This window comes from Orycteropus afer, unplaced genomic scaffold (genome assembly GCF_000298275.1).
Source record: "Orycteropus afer afer isolate SDZICR_OR568_19922 unplaced genomic scaffold, OryAfe1.0 scaffold00368, whole genome shotgun sequence".
Lineage (NCBI taxonomy): Eukaryota > Metazoa > Chordata > Mammalia > Tubulidentata > Orycteropodidae > Orycteropus > Orycteropus afer.
The window spans coordinates 1,214,107-1,237,416 of NW_006921955.1; the positions used below are offsets into that span (position 1 = coordinate 1,214,107).

Here is a 23,310-nt window from a genome sequence, read left to right on the forward strand (position 1 = left end):
TAGTATAATGGTTAAAGTATTTGCTGCTAACCATAAGGTCTGAAGTTTGAATCCCCAGCTGATCCACGGGAGAAAATGAGGCAGTCTGCTTCTGAAAGATTTACAGCCTTGGAAACCCTATGGGGCAGTTCTGTTCTGTCCTATAGAGTTGCTGTGAGTCAAAATCAACTTGATGGCAGTGGGTTTGGTTTTTCTAATTGAGTTAATGTATATTTAGAATAGAGCTTGGCTCGTAATAACTCTTCTTAGCAGACTTTGAAAGTGGAATCATGTGTAGATTCATTTTAAAGTAAGAATATTTCTTGTGAGAAAAAAACTTTTGAGAAAAAATATTTTTATCTACTACAAATTTGTTATTAATAATGAAACTCCAAAGCCAATTATATACAAACTAGCCCCAAACAGTCAAAACTAACATCCTTAATTGAAGTAGACTTTTGTTCAAAGTAAATTACTGCTGTTGTTGTTGTTATGTGCTGTCAAGTCAGACCCGACTCATAGCGACCCCTCTTTGGGTTTCTGAGGCAGTATCACTACGGAAGTAAATTGCCCCATCTTCCTTCCGAGGAGTGGTTGGTGCGTTTGAACCACTAGCCTTCTGGTTAGCAGTCAAGTGCCTTAGGCACTGTGCTACCAGAGCTCCTAAATTACTGCTAGGAATGAGAATATATAGGTTCTGTTTTTTTGAGTTCTGCATGTTGTTGTTAGGTGCCATTGAGTAAATTTTTGACTCACAGTGATCCTATGTGATAAAGTAGAATTTCTCCATAGGGGTTCTTGTCTGTAATCTTTGTAGAAGCATATCACCAGGTCTTTCTCCTATGGAGCTGCTGGGTGGATTCAAACAAGCAATTTTTCATTTAGCAGCTGAATGTTTTACTGTTGTGCCACCAGGGCCTCTATCACCACCAGAGATAACCTGTAATGTGATGACTTAGCTCCCTTATTACTTTGCTCTGTTGAAGTACTTTGAAATGTTTTTACCTGTTGTTGTTATGTGCCATTGAGTCAGACCCAACTCATAGTGACCCCTCCTTGGATTGCCAAGGCAGTATCACTCGGAAGTAGATTGCTCCATCTTCCTTCCGAGGAATGGCTGGTGGATTTGAACCGCCAGCCTTCTGGTTAGCAGTCAAGTGTCTTAGGCACTATGCTACCAGAGCTCCTATAGCATGCTATTATATCATTTGATGTTCTTGTAGCAGTAATTCATAATTAAATATAAAGATTGTCTCTGTTCTTTTCTCACTTGCTTTCTATATATTTTTTTTCATGACATTTAACGGTGATGTCTGTGATATAGTGAATTGCTTAATGTTGCTCTTCTAGCTCTGGACTTTGTGACTCCCACCAGATGACTGGATGGGACTATGCAAATGTGAAGTGCTTGTGTCCCACCAAGGTAATTGGATAGCTTGCTAATAATGTAAATATGGTACATGGCAGCATTGTGGAGGTTGTTGTTGTTGTTGTTGTTGTTTGCCGTCGAGTCAGCCCCGACTCATAGCGACCCCTCCTTGGGTTTCCGAGGCAGTATCACTACGGAAGTAGATTGCCCCATCTTCCTTCCGAGGAGTGGCTGTGTGGAGATAGTACCATGGAAATATGGTGTATGGAACCCTAATATGGGTATTGGTCAGTTTTGACATCCCACCAGGATTAAAACGAGCCATTCCAGATGCAGGAAAGGGAGATCTCACTAGCATCAAGACAGAGGAAGAGCCAGCAGTAGAGCATGTCCTTGGATCTGAGATCCCTGCACTGAGACAATGGCAGAGGGACAGTGACAGTGGAATCAACAGAACCAAGAGACAGAGTGCTGGGCTTCCTGGCCAATGGAGCAAGATAGCTAAGTGCCTTTGGCAAGGAGGCTTGCTGGTGAAGTTGGGTGCCTCCCTGGGCTGAGTAGGGCTGAATAGGGCAAGAGGCCAGACAGAGAGGTTAAGGGGCAAAAGAAAGTATACTGGGAGCACAGCTTTGATTGAAGAATTGTATCCTGAGTGTTCCTGAGTCTGAATGGTAACCTGCTACATACCTAATGAACCCTATAATCATGAGTATTGTCTATGAATTCTGTGTGGCCATTGCATCAAATTATTGAACCTAGCAGAGAAGTAAAGTCGCATGGAAAGGACGGTTGGTGTCAAGATTGGTAAAAAGTTTGGAGAGTGATGGCATGTCTGACCTCTGCCTCATTGGAATCAGCCTTGGCCTGTTGATGTTTGTTCTGGATCTTTCTTCCCCCTCATGAACTTAGAGGTCAGAAGAAGAAGCACTACACCCTTTTTGCAATGGCAAATGCAAAAGAAAGTGTGGTGGTCTCTCAGATGAAACAATATACTTATGTTAATATTTTAAATGATTAGTTCAACAAAATTTTTAAAGTAATCTTTAGATTTGCAATGCGAAGAATACTGAGATGCAAAGAATACTGAGTTTATTCTCTATATTCGAGATTTAAGGTCTTAAAAGAATAGAATATGTAGTGGAATTAAGAATAGAAGAGATGGGATAGTGGTAAGAGGGAGTAGAAAGGATGACAATTTGTTCAGATGTGAGGAGAGTAAAAGAGCCAAAGATAACTCCCATATATGGAGCTTGAGAGATCAAGGGAAGGATTTAACATTTAAAAAAATGCAGAAATTTGAAGGAAGAGCTGATTTTTTTGGAGAAGCATATTTGGTAGGATATAGACATTGGAGTGTTGGTGAAGAATACTGAAAGTACCATGGACTGCCAGAAGAACTAACAAATCTGTCCTGGAAGAAGTGTAGCCAGAATGTTCCTTGGAGGCCAGAACGGCCAGACTTCATCTCACCTACTTTGGTCATGTTGTCAGGAGGGACCATTCCCTGAAGAAGGATATCATACTTGGTAAAATGGAGGGTCAGTGAAAAAGGCCCTCAGTGAGATGGATTGGTACAGTGGCTGCAATGATGGGCTCAGGTATAGCAAGGATTATGAGGCTGGTGCATGACTGGGCCGTGTTTCTGTTGTACATAGGGTCACTATGAGTTCATGGCATCTAACAACAACAGGCATTGGTAAGCAGACCTGCTGGTGTAGTGGTTAAGTGCTCAGCTTCTAGCCAGAATGTTGGTGGTTCAAATCCACCAACTGCTCCACAGGAGAAAGATACGGTAAGTCTGCTTCTGTAAACATCACAGCCCTGAGAACCCTATGGGCCAATTATTTGCCATCCTATAGGTGCACTATGAGTCAGAATTGATTTGATAGCAATAGGTTTTAGACATTGGTTATTGAGTGGTGGAATTCTTGCCTTCCATGTGGGAGACCTGGGTTTGATTCCCAGCCAAGGCACATTGTGCAGCTACCACTTGTCTGTCAATGGTAGTTTTCATATTGCTATGATGCTGAACAGATTCCAGCTGAGCTTCTAGACTAAGAATAGGAAGAGAGGCCTATAATCAGCCAATGAAAACCCTATGGATCATAGCTGTCTAATATGCAACCGATCATAGGGATGGTGTGGAACTGGGCAGCATTTCATTCTGTTGTGCATGGGGTCACTATTGTTTGGGGCGACCTTGATGTCAGCTAATGTTTTGGTTACCTAGTGCCACTCTAACAGATGTACCACAAATGGGTGGCTTCAACAAACAGGGATTTATTCTCTTACACTTTCAGAGGCTAGAAGTCCAGGTTTAAAGTGCCAGCTGTAAGGGCTGGTTGAAAGCCCCTTGATCGTGGGCTTCAGCTCTGCCTCTTCCTCCTGGCCCATGGAAGCTGGAGGCTTCTTTTTACTCAGATAGCTGCTGGCTGCTGAGGCTGACAAACCCAAGGTTGACAGATAAAATGGTACAATCCCAAGATTAGCAGGCAAAACAGCAGGCTTCTAAATGAAGACCCAGCTACATGCAGGGTCTAAGCATGCCAAAAAGCTCAGAGACTTTTCTCAAAGCTCTCTTCTTATATACTGGAAGCAGACCATATCCCTAAGACAGCTACTCAGCTGCTTATAGTAGATTCCACCGTAGAGTTGATTACCAGTCTCATCATGGGGAATAATTAGATCCAGCTGCCCAGCCACTCAAAACCAGGCCTGGTTAAGTTCACACACAACTTAACTACCACAGCTAACAACAACAGTAATCTTGTGAGAAGAAATACATGGTTAGAGGTATATTTTAGGAGTTACTAGCATTGAGGTATAGCCTTGTGCATTCCTCTGGAATGAGAAAATGCATACTTAGGATAGCAGAGGGCGGAGTGTTACTTTTTGTCTAAGATTGGAGGCAAGAAGCAGAGACTGTGGAGGATCCAAGATTTAAAGAAAAGACTTATGCTTCAGAATCCAAAAAAGGAATGTTTTAAGATGGCAGTAGAAGTCAACATTATACAATGTAGCATAGCATTTAAGGGGGAAATAAAGGGTGACAAAAAGTAAAACACCATCCAATGTGATTATTAATTTTGTTCTTTTTAAAAAGCAAAATAGAAATATATGTTATCAGTGAAGAATATATGACTATAGAATTTCTTAAAGAGATCATACTACTTCTTATTCCTGTGTAATTTTTACCCCTGTATTTTTAGATTTCCTTACAAAACTCATTATAACATGCTTTATAATTGTTCATTTTAGAAATTAAAGTTAGCTATTTGGGTTTAATTTTTAATTTCAAAACATCTTTTAAAAAATTTGAGATATCTTGGGATGTCAGATATTTAGGTTGGAAATTCCTGGACTAGAAGTGACTTTTTAATTTTGCCAAGTACTCTGATGATGATTTATTTTAAAGGTGTTTCTGATATGTAGAAATCTTTTATTATCATTTGACTGCATTTATATTATGTTGACATTAAAGTTTATTGTTTTAGTAGCCATTTGGTTTTTGAGAAAATTATTATGAAGTTTCAATGGGAAGAGAATAAGGGGGAGAAAATGAGAATGGTTTATCACTAAGCATGATATTACTGTAGAAAAGGAAGACATAGAGAGGTGCTCAAGAGGTACAGACAATGAGGCAAATTTCATGGCAGGCACAATACTGCATTATCAGTAACAGCAATCTATGGGTGGATGCATAGAGAGACAGGTATGGATAGACAAATGGTAATATACTCATAACCTTACATAGGTTTGTCAGACAGTATTCCTACATATGTGTTTGTATGTGCTTTAAAATGTCCATATACAGTTTAACCATAACATGAGGCAAAGTTAGGATAACTTCTCAGCCAGAAATAAGCACCTTGAGGGAGTAAGTCACTGGGCTTTCAGGCTGGGGACTATAGTCACAGCTTAATTGGCACAACATGATATACAAAAATATTGTTCTACATCTTACTTCATTGAGTAGTGACTGGGGTCTTAAAAGCTTATGAGTAGCCATCTCAGTGGCAATTACTGTTTTTTTTTTTTAATGGAGCAAAGAAGAGTAAAGGTAATCAAAGACCATGGAAACAGTCCAGAGGACTAATGGACCGTGAGAACCTCAACCTATATGACCCAGAGACCAGAAGAACTAGATAGTGGCTGGCTACCAATGCTAACTACTCAGAAAAAGATCAGAATTGGAGATCCTGTATAGAATGGGAGAAAAATGTGGAATAAAACTCAAAAACATAAAAAAGATGAGGCTTATTGGTCTGATAAGAGCCTGGTGAAACCCCTGAGACTATGGCTCCAAGTCATCCTTCATGCCTGGAATTAATCTCCTGTGGCTTACCTTTCAGTCAAACAATAGACAGGCCTACTAGCTGAACAAGTGCATGTGGGAGATGCACTCATTACAACAATCAACCCTGGGAGATCAAAAGAGCAGCATTTGCCCAGGGAGAAAGGGAGGGAGGCAGGAATGCATAGATAAGAAGGATATAGGGAAAGAGTAACCACAGGGAAGAAGTGGGAAGTGAGATGTTAACACTGTGGGTAATTAGGAAAAAAAAAAAAAGGAAATTGGGTATATTATATAAAACACTTCTTAGTGGTTTCCTCATTTGAATAATTATTTCTGATATTCACTTTTTAGAAAATCATTTAAGGAAACACACCAATCAGAGTCTGAAGGATGGGAATCTTCAAAAGATCTGAGAAGACAGCTTGGACATTTAGAATCAGAACTTTCACTTCTAAATACCATGTTTGGCATCAGCATACGAAAGTACTGTAAGAAAACAGAGGACCTAACAAGCACTAAGATAACAGAAAAAAGTAAGCATTAATTTTAACCTATAAATATTACTGAAGCTTGCATTATTGTGAATAGGTAGTCATAATGTTGAATTAAAATTCTGTAAGGTAATTATTTGAAAGTATGGTTGTGTAAACCTGTTTAGCCGAGTGTCTTTTGGACATGATAGTATGCATAATAGTCTTAAAAGCTGTGTGAGGCAGATATTTAAAGAGAGAGACAGTCCCTATTATCAAGTAACTTAATAGTCAAATAATAGAAGTAAGTGATTGTAAGGACAGCACCACCAATTTATAAATCTTGCAAGTTTATCATTAACATAAAAGCTGCCTCTCTGGTCATCTACAATGTTCTATGCCAAAATATCTTGGCCTCTGGCTAAAATCAGTGTTTAACCATCTATGTTTTTGCCAGAAGGCAGATTTCTGGCCAAGGTTTTATGATGCACTAACAGATTAGGGGAAACTAATTCTCCTGTGCAACTGGGTGTCAGAAACTTTTGACAAGGGTCACATTCTCTAAAGCGGGAATGAGTTTTAGAAGGGGTTCATGACTTTTCCACTGAAATAAACCTAATGATTAACCCTTAGAAGGTATTGAACAGCTTATTTAAGGGGGCTGAAAGGATAATTTTGTGAATCAGAATCAGTGTAAAGCTGGTTCCTATGAAAAACCAAAACCAAATCCACTGCCATTGTGTTAATTCCGACTCATAGTTACCCCCACTGGGTTTTCAAGGCTGTAAATCTTTACAGAAGTAGATTGCCTCATCTTCCTCCTGCATAGCAGCTGGTGGTTTCAAACTGTTGATCTGCTTAGCAGCCAAATGCTTTTACTCACACTACCACCAGAGCTTCTGGTTCCTGTGAGGCAGAGGTCATATATATCCCTGCTTTCCATTTTCACCATTATTTCTAATTGCAGTTGCTCCTACCATGGCACTGTTTTTCTCTCTCCTGGGTTTGATAATTTGATGTAATGTTTCACAGAGCTCGTAAGCTATACTCAGGGTTAGGTTATGTAGTTTATTAGGCTAGTAACAGGATATAATTAGATAGGATACAAGTAGAAGTAAAAGGCAGCATTAAGAAAAGGTGCCTGGGCAAAGTCTGTAAAGGTCCCTAAGGTGCAGTACATATGTCTCTTTTCTGCAATAAAGACAACTTTGGTCAGAACAGCACTGCTGTTAAAGCTCTTGAGGCAGAAATGCCCTCTGCTAGTGTAGCTTTAAGAGCCAAAATATTCCGTCTTCTCCTGGCTGCCACTTCTCTGGGCCAGGCTCTGCCCCTTCTCTTGGCAAGTACAACTTCCTGGTTGTACCACTGTCCACTGAGTCTACTGTCAACTGGTACAGCTCCTTAAGAGCACATTTCCAATTGGATTGATTAGGGGTAGTGATGCACAGTGGATTATTATTATTTTTTTTAGTGCATTTTATTGAAATATAGTTTATGTACAGTGAAATACACAAAACTAAAGTGACATGGGTCAATGCATTTTTTTCTTTTTTGCATTGTTCCTTCCCCTCCCCTCCCAACCCTGGCAACCAACAAAGTTTCCCCTTCATATAAACCTTTCCTTGACCCTCCACAACAACGGACTAATACTACATTTGTTCTTCTGTGATTACTTATTTCACTCAGCATAATGTCCTCTAAGTTCATCATATTATGTGGTGTTTTGCAGACTCTACATTATTCTTTAGTGCTGCATAGCATTCCATTATGTGTATATACCATCGTTTGGTCATCCACTCTTTGCTAATGGGCACATAGGTTGTTTCCATCTTTTTGCTGTTGTAAATAGTGTTGTGATGAACATGAGTGTGCATATATCTGTTCCTGTTCTGGCTCTCACCTCTCTAGGATATATACCTAGTAATGGGATTGCTGGGTCAAATGGTATCTCCAATTCCAGCTTTCTAAGGAATCGCCATATTGCTTTCCACAGTGGTTGTATCACTTCACAGTCCCACCAGCACTGTCCACATCCCTGCCAGGATTTGTTATTTTCTGTCTTGTTGAACCTTGCCATCAGTGCTGGGGTGAGACAGTATCTCGTTTTGATTTGCATCTCTCTGATGGCCAATGATTGTGAGCATCTCGTATTAGCTGGCCACCTGAATATCCTTCTTGGTGAAGTGTCTATTCATGTCTTCTGCCTGTTTTTCAATTGGATTGTTAATTCCTTTGGTTGAGGAGTTGGAGTTTTCTATAAATCTTAAAGATAAATCCCTTGTCAGATACGTAATTATTGGCAAATATGAATTTGTTGCTGTCATTTTTGTTATGTGCTTTTTTGTGGTGTCTGTTTCTTTGTTCCATATAATTTTCTATGCTAAGCTCATTTTGTTTATGAATTGTGTTATCACTTTCTTTCTTGCTATTGTTTTAGTATTTGTGCTGGTCCTCTTTTTTATTTTGATGTGAAGGTTTATCATTTTTCTTTGAGCTTACCCTGTGATTTATAGTTTTCTTCCCAAGTTTAGAACAGTCCATTCTATCTTGTAGTTGTCTTGACATCCCTACCATCTAGAAGTTCTGTAGTGACATAGTTTTTTCCCTCTTTTTGGTTTGTAGTTGTCCTCATTTGTCAATGGATGTCTCTGGTTCCCTGTTTACAATCTTGTAGGCTTATTTATTTTGTATAGTTGCATAGATGGGTTGGTTTCTGGGTTATATCATCATGTGTGTAATGGTCAGTTGTTGTTGGCTATTGTGGATAACACTGAGAAGAATGGGAATTCCTGAACACTTGATTGTACTCATGAGGAACCTGTACCTTGACCAGGAGGCTGTCGTTCGAAAGTAACAAGGGGACACTGCATGGTTTAAAATCAGGAAGGGAGTGTGTCAGGGTTGTATCTTTCCCCATACTTATTTAATCTATATGCTGAGCAAATAATCTGAGAAGCTGGACTGTATGAAGAAAAATGTGGCATCAGGATTGGAAGAAGAATCATTAACAACCAAAGTTGTATGCAGATGATACAACTTTGCTTACTGAAAGTGAGGATGACTTGAGGCACTTAACTGATGGAGACTGAGGAACACAGTCTGTAGTATGGATTACATCCCAACACAAAGAAGACAAAAATCCTCATAAATGGGTCAATAAGCAGCATCACGATAAATGGAGAAAAAGATTGAGGTTGTCAAAGAATTCATGTTGCTTGGTTGTACAATCGATGCCAATGGTTTTGCATGCTATGCAGGCACCACTCTAAAGTGGAAAGCAGCAGCACTACAGCCCCTTGAAGGACATCCTTGAAGGACAGTGGTGAAGGGAAATCCTCCTAATGGGCAGTACTTCGATCCGTGCATATGACTGTTCACTTTGCATGAAATAAGTAATGGCCAGATGTGCGATTACATATGGTTTCATGGGCTGTGGCTAATGGGTTAGCTGGATGGTCTCGACTTGGAAGGAGCATGATTGGAAGATGGGTGACAAAGATGTGTGGGGAAGACGTATGTGGATAGACCTCTCTGAATAGACCAGAGGAGTAAAGATAATTGTGTCTCATGTGAATTCCCACCAAAAGGTGACCTCGGCAGAGGAGGACTTTAACATTCAGGTGGATAGGATTACATGTTCAGCAGAAACCAGCCATTTTTTTTCCCCAGCTACTCCTGTCATTGCTCAGTGGGCTCATGAACGAATTGACCATGGGGGCGGGGAGGGATGTTAGGTAGGGGCTCAACAACACGGACTCCCACTTACTAAGGCTTATTTGGCTACCGCCACTGCTGAGTGCCCAATCTGCCAGCAGCAGAGACCAACACTGAGTCCACGATATGGAATGATTCCTCGGGGTGATCAGCCAGCAACCTGGTGGCAGGTTGATTACATTGGACCACTTCCATCATGGAAAGGACAGCATTTTCTTCTTACTGGATGCAGTGGCCACACAGAACTCACAGATTAAGGGGTTTATTAGGGAAGCACCAGGCTACAATTCAAGTTCAGGGAAAACTCTCAGTCTCTCTTCCAGCCCACAATCTCTCTCCTAACAGTCTCTCACAGTCTCTATCCCAACAGTGACTGTCCCTCGGTGTCTCACTCAGCAATGTGTGTCTCTTGCGTCTCTTTCCCAGCAGCATGTGTCTCTTTCAGGAGCGCATGTCTCTTTCAGCAGCATGTCTTCTTCAACCAGCAGTCAGAGAGAGACTTCTTCTGTCTCTAGGAGGCCTCCTTTTGAGCCTGGCAGAGTGGCCAAACTAGCCAATCATAACATCAGAATTCTAAGCACCTGAGAGAGAGCAGGAACCTCCCAGAACATTGCTTTGTGTTATGCCCAACATAAATACCCCAGGTGGATAACTTTTACAATCAGGAGCTCCTCAGTTGCTCACAGCAAATTCCACCACACAGTTTATAAAGACTTATGGCTAGAAAACCCACACTAAGTAATTTACTACACCACACTGGAGTAGATAGTTACTCTGGATATCGATTCGCCTACCCTGCATACAGTGCTTCTGCAAAAACTACCATCTGTGGACTTACAGAATGCTTTATCTACCATCATGGTATTCCTCACAGCATTGGTTCAGATGAGGGGACTCTCTTCACAGCAAATGAAGTGTGACAGTGGGCCTATGCTCATGCAATCACTGATCTTACCATGTTCCCCGTCATCCTGAAGCAGCTCAGTTGATAGAATGATGGAATGGCCTACTGAAAACACAATTACAGTGCCAGCTAGGTGGCAGTACCTTGACGGGTTGGGGCAGTGTTCTTCAGGAGGCTGTATATGCTCAAACAGTGTCCAATATACAGTGCTATTTCTCCAGGATTCACGGGTCCAGGAACCAAGGGGTGGAAACAGGAGTGGTACCACTCACTATTACCCCTAGTGACTCACTCAAAAAAGTTTTGCTTCCTGTCCCTGCTACCCTATGCTCTGGGGGTGTGGACATGTTAGTCCCAAAGGGAGGAACACTCCCACCTGGAAGACACAATACTGATTGCATTGAACTGGAAATTAAGAATGCCACCCAGTCATTTGTCTTCCTCATGCCTCTGGATCAACAGACAAAGAAGGGCATTAGTGTACTATCTGGTGTGATGAATCCTGATTACCAAGGGAGAATTGGATTGACATTACATAGTGGAGGTGAAGAATATGTCTGGATACAGGAGACTCTTTAGGACATCTCTTAGTACTACCATCGCCTGTGATTAAAGTCAATGGAAAATTACAGCAGCCCAATTATGATATGACTGTTAATGGCCCAGACCCTTCAGGAATGAAGGTTTGGGTCACACCACCAGTCAAAGAACCACAGCCAGCTGAGATGCTTGCTGAGGGTAAGGGAAATACAGAATGGGTGGTATAAGAAGGTAGTTCTAAATATCAACTGCAACCACATGACCAGTTGCAGAAACGAGGACTGTGATTGTTATATTTCTTCATTGTATATGTGCATCAAATACTTTTGTTTCCTTCTGTTATGAATTGTGAAATGTGAATAAATTTAATGCGTTTGGATTGTACGTGTGTTAATATATCATTTTGGCACAAATATGAGTATAATTGTCCTTATTTAGAGATTATATATTGTTAAGAAGATGTGCACAACCACCAGGTTGTCAAGGGGTGGACTGTGATAGTTGCAGCTCTGTGTCAACTTGGGTGGACCACAATTCTGTATGGTTTAAGCAGCTGTGATGTGGTTATTCCAATGATGGGTTCAGATGAATATGTTTTGAGCAGCCAATCTGTTGAAAGGAAGTTTCCTTAGGGGTATGGCCTCCTTCCAGTATATTTATGGACATCCTGGGAAAGGAGACACTCTTCTGTGGACTGGGATTCTGTTGTGCTGCCTACAACTGTCTGTGAGTGAACAATCCACCATTTGGCCTGGAGATCTTGGAGTCATTATTTGTTGGAATCAACAGCCAGTATACTCCCAGCCAACCTTGAGCTCCTCACCCATTGCAGCTGCCTGAGTCAGGAAGAGCCTCCAGCTTGACGTTTGATCCAAGAACTTTGGACTTGCCAGCTTCTATAAGTCTGTGAGCCATTTTCCTAAGATAAATTTCTCTTTCTCTCTATATATAAGCTTTACTGGTTTTATTTCTGTAGAGAACCGAGTCTAACACAGTTTCCTAGGTGGTAAATCTTTACAGAAGTAGATTGCCCAGTCTTCTTTCCTTGGAATGGCTGGTGGGTTAGCAGCTTTCTGGTTAGCAGTCGAATGCCTTAGGCACTATACCACCAGACTGCCTTGTTTGGTTGGGTACATATATGTAAAAATTATTATTGAGCTGTACATGTAAAATCAGGAACTCTAGTGACACAGTCTTTAAAGCATTCACCTGATAACTGTAAGATTGGTAGTTTGAACCCACCAGCCACCCACAGGACAAAGATGAGGTAATCTGCTTCCTTAAAGATTTACATCCTTAGAAATCTCATGGGGCAGTTGTACTTTGTTCTATAGGGTCCCTACAAGTTGGAATCAATTTGACGGCAGTGGGTTAGATTTTTTTATATTTAAGACTAGGACATATTATGACTTAAGTGCATGTATGTTCATGTATGTTTTATTAAAAAAATACTTTCATTATCATTCTAGTGGGGTTTTGAGAGAGAGTTTTGTAAATATGTGAAATCAATCTCTTAGCTTTAACTAGTACTGTGTCATATTGAAAAAATTAAAAACTTCTAAGAGTTAACGTGATTAAAACTTGTCTACAATTATACTGGTATATTTCTGTTTCTTATCTTGGTATAATTGAAAACTAGACAATATAGTTTGCAAAAGTAATCAATTTGTTACACATTTCCAGACTTTTTTGGTGCAAATAAATTCTCATATATATTATAAATATTCACAAAAAATAGGTATTTTCAGAAAATTTTATTTACAACCAAATGTTTTGTTTTCTGATTTACAGATACAAAGAAAATTCTACAAAACCACAGATTATCAGGAAATTGTCTCACGGTTACTTTTCAGCTTGAATTTCAGATTCTGGAAATTCAGGTAAATTAAAGGTGTATGTTATGATAACAGTGATTCTTCTGCTATGAAATAAGTAATTCCCTATCCCAGCCTCTATCAGTGGTGTATCTGAGGAAGAGTCCATGAGCCAGCTCTCCCTTGTAGCACATTCATAGAATGTGATACTATTTTGAATTAAATTGTATCCCCCCAAAATATGCGTTGAATTATAGCTCCTTGTACTTCTAGGTGTAATCTTGCTTGGAAATAGGATTTTCTATTATATTAATTGGTTCATACCTGAGTAGTGTGGGTGCTAAATTCAGTAAGGGCAAATTAGATGTAAGACAAATACAGAGACAGATGACGTGTGAAGATTTATGAGACCTTATAAGCAAATGAACACCAAGAATTGCTGGTAGATAGGAGAACTAGTAGAGAAGCTCATAGAAGAAATCCATATGGCTTAGACTCTGATTTGGACTTTTACCCTCCAGTACTGTAAGGAAATAAATTTCTGTTCTGTAAAGCCACTTATTTACAGTATTTGTGGTACATCAGCATAGGAAACTTGTTGTTAGATTCTGTTGAGTTGTCTTTGACTCATAGTGACCATATGCACTGCAGAACAAAACACCGCCCTGTCCTGCGCCAGCTCCACAATCCTTGCTATACTTTAGGCCATCGCCACAACTACTGTGTCAGTCCATCTCTTTGATGGCCTTCTCCTCTTTCATCAACTTTTCACCTTACTAAGCATGGCATCCTTCTCCAGGGAATGGTCCCTTCTGACAACATGACCCAAGTAGATGAGACGAAGTCTGGCCATTCTTGCTTCCAAGGAACTTTTGGCTGCACTTCCTCCAGGACAGATTTATTAGTTCTTCTAGCAATCCATGGTACTTTTAGCATTGTTCACCCCCACCATAACTCAAAAGCATCAATTCTTCTTCAATCTTCCTTGTTCATTGTCCAGCTCTCACATGCGTATGAGGCGATTGAAAATATCATGGATTGTGTCAGTTGCGCTTTAGTCCTCAAGTAGACATCTTTGCTCCTCAGCACTTGAGAGAGGTTCTTTGCATTTGGCTTTCCCAGTGCTATACATCATCTGATGTCCTGGCTTCTGCTTCTATTGGTGTTGATTGTAGAAACAAGCAATGTGAAGTCTTTGACAACTTTAATCTTTTCTCCATTTATCATGATGCTGTTTATAGGTCCAGTTGTGATGATTTTTGTTTTCTTTATATTGAGATATAATCCATACTGCAGACTGTATTCTTCAGTCTTCATCAGTAAGTGCTTCAAGTCGTCCTCAGTTTCAGTGAGCAAAGTTGTGTTGTTAGGTTAATGATTCTTCCTCCAATCCTGACACCACGTTCTTCTTCATATAGTCCAGCTTCTCGGATTATTTGCTCAGCATATAGACTGAATAAGTATAGTGAAAGGATATAACCCTGATGCACTCCCTTCTTGATTTTAAACCATGCAGTGTCCCCTTGTTCTGTTCTAATGACAGCCTACTGGTCTATGTACAAGTTCCTCATGAGCACAATTAAGTGTTGTGGAATTACCATTCTTCTCAGTTATCCATAATTTACCATGACCCACAAAATCAAATGCTTTTGCATAGTCAATAAAACAGAAATAAACATCTTTCTGGTATTCTTTGCCTGCAGCTAAGATCTGTCTGACATCAGCAATGATATCCCTTGTTCCGTGTCCTTTTCTGAATCCAGCCTACACCTCTGAAAGTTCTCTGTCAATATAATGCTACAACCATTTTAAGATTTTACTTGTGTGCAATATTAATGATGTTATTTGGTAATTTCCACATTCTGTGGGACCACCTTTCTTTGGAATGAATACAAATATGGATCTCTTCCAGTCAGTTGGCCAAGGAGCTGTCTTCCAAATCTCTTGGCATAACCAAGTGAGTGCCTCCAGTGGGGCATCCGTTTGTTGAAACATCTCAATGGGTATTCGTCAATTCCTAGAGCCTTGTTCTTCGCCAATGCCTTCAATGCAGCTTCGACTTCTTCCTTCAGTACCATTGGTTCTTGATCATATGGCACCTCCTGAAGTAGATGAAGATTGACCAGTTCTTTTTGGTACAGTGACTCTGTGTATTCCTTCCATCTTCTTTTGATGCTTCCTGCATCATTGAATATATTGCCCATAGAATCTTTCATTATTGCAACTGAAAGCTTAATTTTTTCCTCAGTTCTTTCAGCTTGAGAAATACCAAGCGTGTTCTTCCCTTTTGGTTTTCTAACTCCAGGTCTTTGCACATTTCATTATAGTAAGACCATAAAAGGTTTTTAAGTATAAATACTGCAGCTACTGCATATGATGGGGTCATTGTGAAGTCATAGATACTTTATTGGAGGGCAGATATCAAGATGTTCCTAGGCTCTCAGTGTAAGCCTCTGATGTCATGACAACAGTCCTGGATAACTTTGAGAGTTAGCTGAAATGCCAGCTGTATTAGTTATGTATTGCTGCTTCACAAAGTTTCCTGAAGTTTAGCAGTTTAAAATAAGAAAAAACCTAATACTTTGGACGTGCTACTTTCTCTCAGGCAGGTTAAGATTCATGTGCAGATTGGAGACTAAAGCAGTATTCCTTCTTGTCCTGGCCACCTGTATTTTCAGCCACAAAAATAATCTCAAGTTGTCCCTTTCTGTATGGGACAGGAATTGTTGTCAGAGAGGCAGGATCTTTTCTCTTTATGTATCAGACAATCACACCCTCACTAGCCAAGAGTACCTGGTCCAGGTACCTGGACTTATAGTATATCCTTGTCTTCTTGATAGTCCATAGTCAAACTTACCACCACTGGCTTTAGCAGGCTGAGGAGGCCAGAGGGATATCTAGGCTCTCATTTGCTGACAAAGTTCCCAGTTTGTATCCAACCTCAGAGTGGCAGCTTTCCATATTACCAAGGAGACCACAAAAATCCACAGTGTGGCACTGCTAAGGTCTGTTGAACAGAATAGGCAACATAGTTCAGAATTTTCACGTATGAGGGGTATGTGTTAATAAGCTGCCCTACGGCAGTTATACTATTTACAGATTGCCACCAGCCTAGGGGCAGCGTACAGGGTCACCAAGGTGATACTATTGTTCTCTCTGACCTCATAGATCATTTGCTAAAGACTAAAATAGAATATGGAGCCAATGGATTGGTGTCATTTGGGAAGTACACTTTGTGCCAGGATCCTTGTGCTTCTCCTGTGGGTGACCCAGGATCTTCTGGATGTTGTCTGTCTTACATAAGATTATATAGTCTGGGCATTTGCCTTTTCTTTCTTTGTAGCTAATATGATGTTGAAGTCAGAGTGGTGCAACCTGTGGCCTGCTGGTGGAGTCCTAAGCCTGAGCCTCCAAGTCCATCATTCTTGGTGTATACGTTGCCCAGGAAACCAATTGAAGGCGTCATAGCAGCCTTGGTTTTATCTGCTATAAGGAAAATAAAACCCACTGCCATCTAGTTGATTCTGACTCATAGTGACCCCCACTGGGATTCACGTGCTGTAAAATCTTTTCAGGAGTAGATTACATCATCTTCTTCCTGAGGAGCAGGTGGTGGGTTTGAACTGCCAACCTTCTGATTAGCAGCCAAATGCCTTACCCACTGTGCCATTAGAGCTCCTTGTTCTGCTATAGATATACATTAACTTTACAATCACTCTATGCATTATCTTTAGAGAAACTGTTATTTTTAGTTGCCATTGAGTTGCTTCTGACATGTAGCGACCCTATCTGTGTAGCCCAGAATGAAACACTGTCTTGTCCTGTGCCATCATCACAATGCTTGCTTGTGCCATTGTTGCAATCACTGTGTCTGTCTATCTCCTTGAGGGTCTTCCCCTTTTTTCCTGACCCTCTACTTTACCAAGCATGATACCCTTCTTCAGGTCCTTCCTGATCACGTGACCAAAGTATAAGAGATGAAGTCTGTCCATTCTCTCTTTTAAGGAGTATTCCAGCTATACTTCTTCCAAGACAGATTTGTTTGTTCTTCTGGCAGTCCATTGTATATTCAATATTTCCCAGCACCATACTTCAAATGCATCGGTTCTTCTGTGATCTTTCTAATTCGTTGTCCAAATTTCACATGTATTTGAGATTTGGGTCAGACACACCTTAGTCTTCAAAGTGACATATTTTGGTCTTTAACACTTTAAAGAGGTCTTTTGCCACACATTTTCCCAGTGCAGTATGTCATTTGATTTCTTGACTGCTGCTTCCTTACTTAGGCTTTGTGGATCCAATTAAAATGAAATCTTTGAAACTTCAGTCTTTTTTCTGTCTATCATGATGATACCTATTGGTTCAGTTGTGACGATTTTTGTTTTCTTTATGTTAAGGTGTAATGCATACACCTGTAATCTTTGATCTTCATCAGTGAGTGCTTCACGTCTTCTTCACTTTCAGCTAGCAAGGTTGTGTCATCTGCGTATTACATGTTGTTAATGAGTCATCCATTAATACTGATGTTGCGTTCTTCTTTGTATAGTCCAGCTTCTCTGATTATTTGCTCAGCATACAGATCGAATAAGTACAGTGAAAGGATACAACCCTGATGCACACTATTCCTGATTTGAAACCACGCAATATCCCTTGGTTCTGTTCTAACAACGGTCTCTTGGTATATGAACATGTTCCTCACAAGCACAATGAAGTGTTTTGTAATTCCTGTTATGTGCAACCTTACCCATAATTTGTTATAATCTGCATAGTTGAATGCCTTTACATATTCCAGTAAAACACAGGTAAACATCTTTTTGCTATTCTTTGCTTTCAGCAAAGATACATCTTACATCACCAATGATATCCTTCATTCCGCATCCTCTTCTGAATCCAGCTTGAAGTTCTTGCAGCTCCCTGTGTCTGTACTGCTGTAACTTTTTTTTGGAATTATTTTTAGGAAAATTTTACTTGCATGTGACATTAATGATATTGCTTGATAGTTTTCTCATTCTGTTGGATCACCTTCTTTGGAATAGGAACCAATATGGATCTCTTTCAATCAGTTGGCTAAGTAGCTGTCTTCCAAATTTCTTGGCTTAAAGGTGAGCACTTCCAACATTGCATTTGTTTGTTGAAACCTCTCAATAGGTATTTCATCAATTTATGGCACCTTGTTTTTGGCAGATTACTTCAGTTATAGCTCGGACTTATTTCTTCAGTATTGTATGCAACCTCCTGAAATGGTTGAATGTCAACCAGTTCTTTTTGGTACAGTCACTCTGTGTATTCCTTCCATCTTCTTTTGATGCTTCCTGCATCATTCAATATTTTGCCCATAGAATCCTTAAGTTTGCAACTTGAGACTTGAATTTTTCATTCAGTATGTTCAACTTGAGAAATGCCAAGCATCTTCTTCCCTACTAATAGTCTAAAGTCAGGTCTTTGCCCATTTCATTATATCACTATTTTGTCTGCCCATGCCACCTTCAGTTTCTTCATCTTTGGCTTTAGTTGTTGGTGCATAAATTTGAATAATGGTAGTATTAAGTGGTCTTCCTTGTAGGCATATGGATATTATCTTATTATCAACAGTAGTACACTTCAGGATAGATCTTTTTTCTTTTTAGAAATGTACCATTTATAGAAATACTCACTACCGTTGAGTTATATCCAGCTCATAGGGACTTGTCCTTGGGTTTTGGAGGTGGTATCACTACAGAAGTACATTGCCCAACCTTTTAAAAGATCTAAATGAAGAGCTTTAAAGTCATGCAAAAAAAGAATAGCTAGGCTGCACATTGACCACAATAAAAATTATGAGTGACGGTAATATTTCTAAACAGAAAGCTTTAGGAAGTGACATTTCTAATAACCTTAACTTCCAGGATCCACAAGTTCTCCATACAAATCTCTAGTCCTGAACAAGAGAAACAAACTTAGGTTAGTTTTATCTAGCTTTTTATTGTTTTAAATTTTTTTATTTTGATTTGTGTGACAGTTTACAGAGCAAATTGATTTTCCATACAGTAGTTCATTCATGTTTCATTTCATGACATTGACTGCAATCTCCACAATGTAACAGCTCTCTTATCTTTCTTCCAGACATCCTTTTTTTTTTGCTTTTTGTAATTTTTATTGTGATTGGGATGAAAGTTTACAGAGAAATTTCATTTTCCATACGATAATTCATACATGTTTTGTTTCATGACATTGACTGCAATTCTCCTGATGTAGAGTCAACTCTCTTCCCATTTCCTCCCTGAAGTTACCTCTTTCATGTGTCCTTCTTTCCTTTGCATTCCTGCTCCCTGAGCTATCTCTCTGTGCAAATACTGCCCATCTGTTCTATGATTATCATTCTAAGGAGTGCATCTACCTGATGTAGATGTTCACCTTATATGCCTGTTTTTTGGCTGGAAGCCAAAGGAATGAGTTCAGGCTTTATCAGACCAGTAAACTTGGTCTTTTTAAAAATGATTTTGAGTTTAGTTCCACATTGTTCTCCCACTCGATCCAGGATCTCCTGCACTGCTCCCTTTCTGAGTGGTTGAAAGGGGTAGCTGGGCACTATCTAGTTCTTCTGGTCTCATAGTCATATAGGCTGAGATTCATATGATCCACTAGTCACTTGGAGTTATTGTTTCCATGCGTATTTGATTTTCTTCATTGTTCTTTGCTTTACATGAGATCCTCCATACATCTTGATTGCATGTTTGGTCAATTTCAGACTGCAACAGTTGGTAAAAATCTTCAGTTTCTTCATTTTTGACTTTAGTGGTTGTGGCAGATATTTGAATAATAGTGGTATTAACTGGTGTTCCTTGTAGGTATGTGGGTATTATCCTGTCACTAACAATAGGATAAATCTTGAAATACTCTTTTGATGACGAATGTTATGCCATTCCTCTTCAATTTTTCATTCCCGTCATAGTAGACCATATAATTGTCCAATTCAAAATGTACGCTATCAGTCCATTTCAGCTGACTAATAGATGGGATATTGATTTTTATGCGTTCTACTACATTTTTGACTACTTTTGGTTTTCCTAGATACATATTTAGTACAATCTACGTTCCAATTATTAATGGATGTTTGTAACTGTTTCTACTTATTTGGAGTTGTTCCATATCAGCAAATGAAGATCCTGAAAGCTTTACTCCATCCATGTCATTCAGGTCAACACTACTTTGAGGAGGCAGCTCATCTACAGTTGTATTTTGAGTGTCTTCCATGCTGAGGGATTAATTTTGGGCAGTATGTTCCACAATGTTTCACTGCTATTCATAAAGTTTTCAGCGGCCAGATTGTTCAGAAGTGGACCGCCATGTCCTTCTTTCTAATCTGTCTTAGTCTGCAAGCTCCACTGAAACCTGTGCACCATGGGTGACCCTGCTGGTACTTGAAATATCTGTGATATGGCTTCCAGCATCACAGCAACCCGTAAGCCATCACAGTGTGAATGGTAGTTAAGTTTGTATGTCAACTTGGTTGGACCTGATTAAGATAAATAGCTGGGTGTATTTATTCCCCATGGTGAGATTGCTAATTAAGTCCATGGTGGAATCTATTGGAACAGCTGAGTAGCTGATTTAGGGATGTGGTCTGCTTCCAGTATATAAGAAGCAACTTTGAGGAAGGACTCCAGCTTATGGCATGTTTGAACCCCTCATGTAGCCAAGGTGTTGTTCAACAGCCTACCATGCCCTGCTGATCTTGAGACTTCATCTGGATTTAAATTAGTGCCTTGCCATTTGTTTTGTAACATCGGGACTGTGCCTTTTTTTACTTGTCAACCTTGGGCTTGTCACTGTCAGCAGCCAGCAGCTTTCTGAGTGAAGAAAAGCCTCTAGCTTCAGTGGGCCAGGAGCAGGAGGCAGAGCTGAAGCCCAAGGTGGAGGAGCTTTCACACAGCCCTTAGCGCCTGGCACTTTGAACTCGGACTTAAGACCTCCAAAATTGTAAGAGAATTAACTCCTCTTTGTTCCTGCCATTTCATTTGTGGTATATTCCTGTCACAGCAGCACTACTAACCAAAACAGTAGGACAAACTAATAGTCAAGTATTGGGGAGAGAAGTTAGGCCATGAGAAAGATTAGGCTCATACTTGGTGAGTTTGGTCTACAAATTTAACTAAAAATGGAAAGGCATTTCTCTAAAGTTGAAGTGAAACTCCTGTTCAGTGCAGTTGTACCTTCCAAGATGGCTTATGCCAAAAAATTGGTCATTGTGCTCAGCACAGTAGGCATGGTCTGAGAGAAAAAAATAAATTTATTTTGCAATATTTATATTTATAATATTTTAGCTTCAATTTATTTAAGTTATGTGCTTCAGTTACCTTACGGAATTAAGCATTCAGCAGCAGTTTGATCCCATCCTGAGTCAGATTAAGGATGAAGTCATGGCTTAGAGGACATTTTTGATGATGTTGTATGCTCTGTCCAGAGGCATTTCCAGAAACTGGGGTCTTAAAAGCTTGTAATCTGCCATCTGTGTACAACAATGGGTCTCTCCTCATCCAGAGCAAAGAAGAATAAAAACCAAAGATTCATGGAAACAATTAGTCCAAGGTACTAGTGGACCATGAGAACCTCAGCCATGAGGTCAGAAGAAGTAGATAGTGCCTGGCCAGCACTGTCAACCACTCAGAAAGGGACAAGTGAAAGAGATACAGTGGTAGAACAATGTGGAAAAACATTCAAGATCATAAAAAATTCCAGGTTTACTGGTCTGACAGAGCCTGGTGAGATCCCCAAGAATATGTCCTCTTGTTATTTTTTTTTTTTTAAATTATTTTTAAATTGTGGTTTGGGTTAAATTTACAAAGCAGATTTGTTTTACTCTCCAAGTTCATGCACATTTAATTTCACGGCTCTGATTACTATCCCCAACAGTAAAAACTCTCTTTCCCTCTCCTCCTTGTGATTACGCCTTCTCTGTGTCCTTCTTATCTATACATTCCTGTCTGTCCAGCTTTCCCTCTATATGAATGCTGCCCGTCTGATGTCTCACTGCTGATTGATCTAAGAGGTGCATCTCCCTGTGTAGATGTTCTGCTGTAGGTCTTTCTACTGTTTGATTGAGAACCAATCCATGGAAGTTAGTCTGTTTCCAGGCCCAAGGGATAACCTGAGGTAATAGTCTTGGGGGTTCCACTAGTCTTTTTCCCACCAATAATTCTCATCATTTTTTTGTTTTTCAATTTATTCTAAATTTTTCTTCCTGCTTTAACCAGGATCTCTAATTTTAATGGTTTGCATCAGTAGTCAGGCACTATCTAGTTCTTCTGGTCTCTGAATCATGAAGACTGAAGTCCTTGTGGTCCATTATACCTTTGGACTAATTGTTTCCAAATTATTTTGATTTTCATCACACTTATGTGCTCCAGATGAGAGGAGACCAATAGTTACACCTTAGATGGCTGCCCAAAATCTTTTAAGACTTTAAAATAGGATAGTGAACAAGATTTTTATTTTTTAGATGCATTTTATTGAAATATAATTTATGTACAGTGAAATACACAAAATTAAAGTGACATGGGTCAATGCATTTTTTTTCTTTTTTAAGTGTTCTCATCCCTTCTCCCCACTCCTTTATGTATAAACCTTTCCTTGACCCTCCATAACAACGAACTAATACTATAATTGCCCTTCTCTGATTGACTTATGTCACTCAGCATAATGTCCTCCAGGTTCATCCATATTATGTGGTGTTTTGCAGACTCTACATTATTGTTTAGTGCTGCATAGTATTCTATTATGTGTATGTACCATAGTTTGGTCATCCACTCTTCCACTGTAAATCTTAGAGATAAGTCCCTTGCCGGATAGGTAATTATCAGCAAATACGAATTTGTTGCTGTCATTTTTGTTACGTGCTTTTTCATGGTGTCAATTTCTTTGTTCCATATAATTTTCTGTGCTGAACTTGTTTTGTTTATGAGTCATGTTATCACTTCCTTCATTGCTATTGCTTTAGTATTTGCTGAATATTTATGCTGGTCCTCTTTTTTGATGTGAAAGTCTGTAATTTTTCTTTGAGGTTACCCTGTGATTTATAGTTTTCTTCCCAAGTTTAGAACAGTCTGTTCTATCCTCTAGTTGTCTTGACTTCTCTACCATCTAGAAGTTCTGTAATGACACAGTTTTTTTTTTTTTTTTTTAATTAGGATTTGGGTGAAGATTTACAGAGTAAATTCACTTTTCATACAGCAGTTCACATATAC

The 23,310-nt window shown here is 39.6% G+C and overlaps 1 protein-coding gene across 1 annotated transcript in view; it reads left to right on the top strand.

Annotated features, from left to right (window-relative positions):
* LOC103207414 (centromere protein P) overlaps nucleotides 1–23,310 on the top strand; it is a 617,074-nt gene that overhangs the window by 11,858 nt on the left and 581,906 nt on the right. Inside the window, exons 2-3 of the mRNA XM_042782559.1 lie at nucleotides 5,997–6,178; nucleotides 13,065–13,153. Of these exons, the coding sequence (XP_042638493.1) occupies nucleotides 5,997–6,178; nucleotides 13,065–13,153 (271 nt within the window). The remainder of the gene's footprint in view (nucleotides 1–5,996; nucleotides 6,179–13,064; nucleotides 13,154–23,310) is intronic.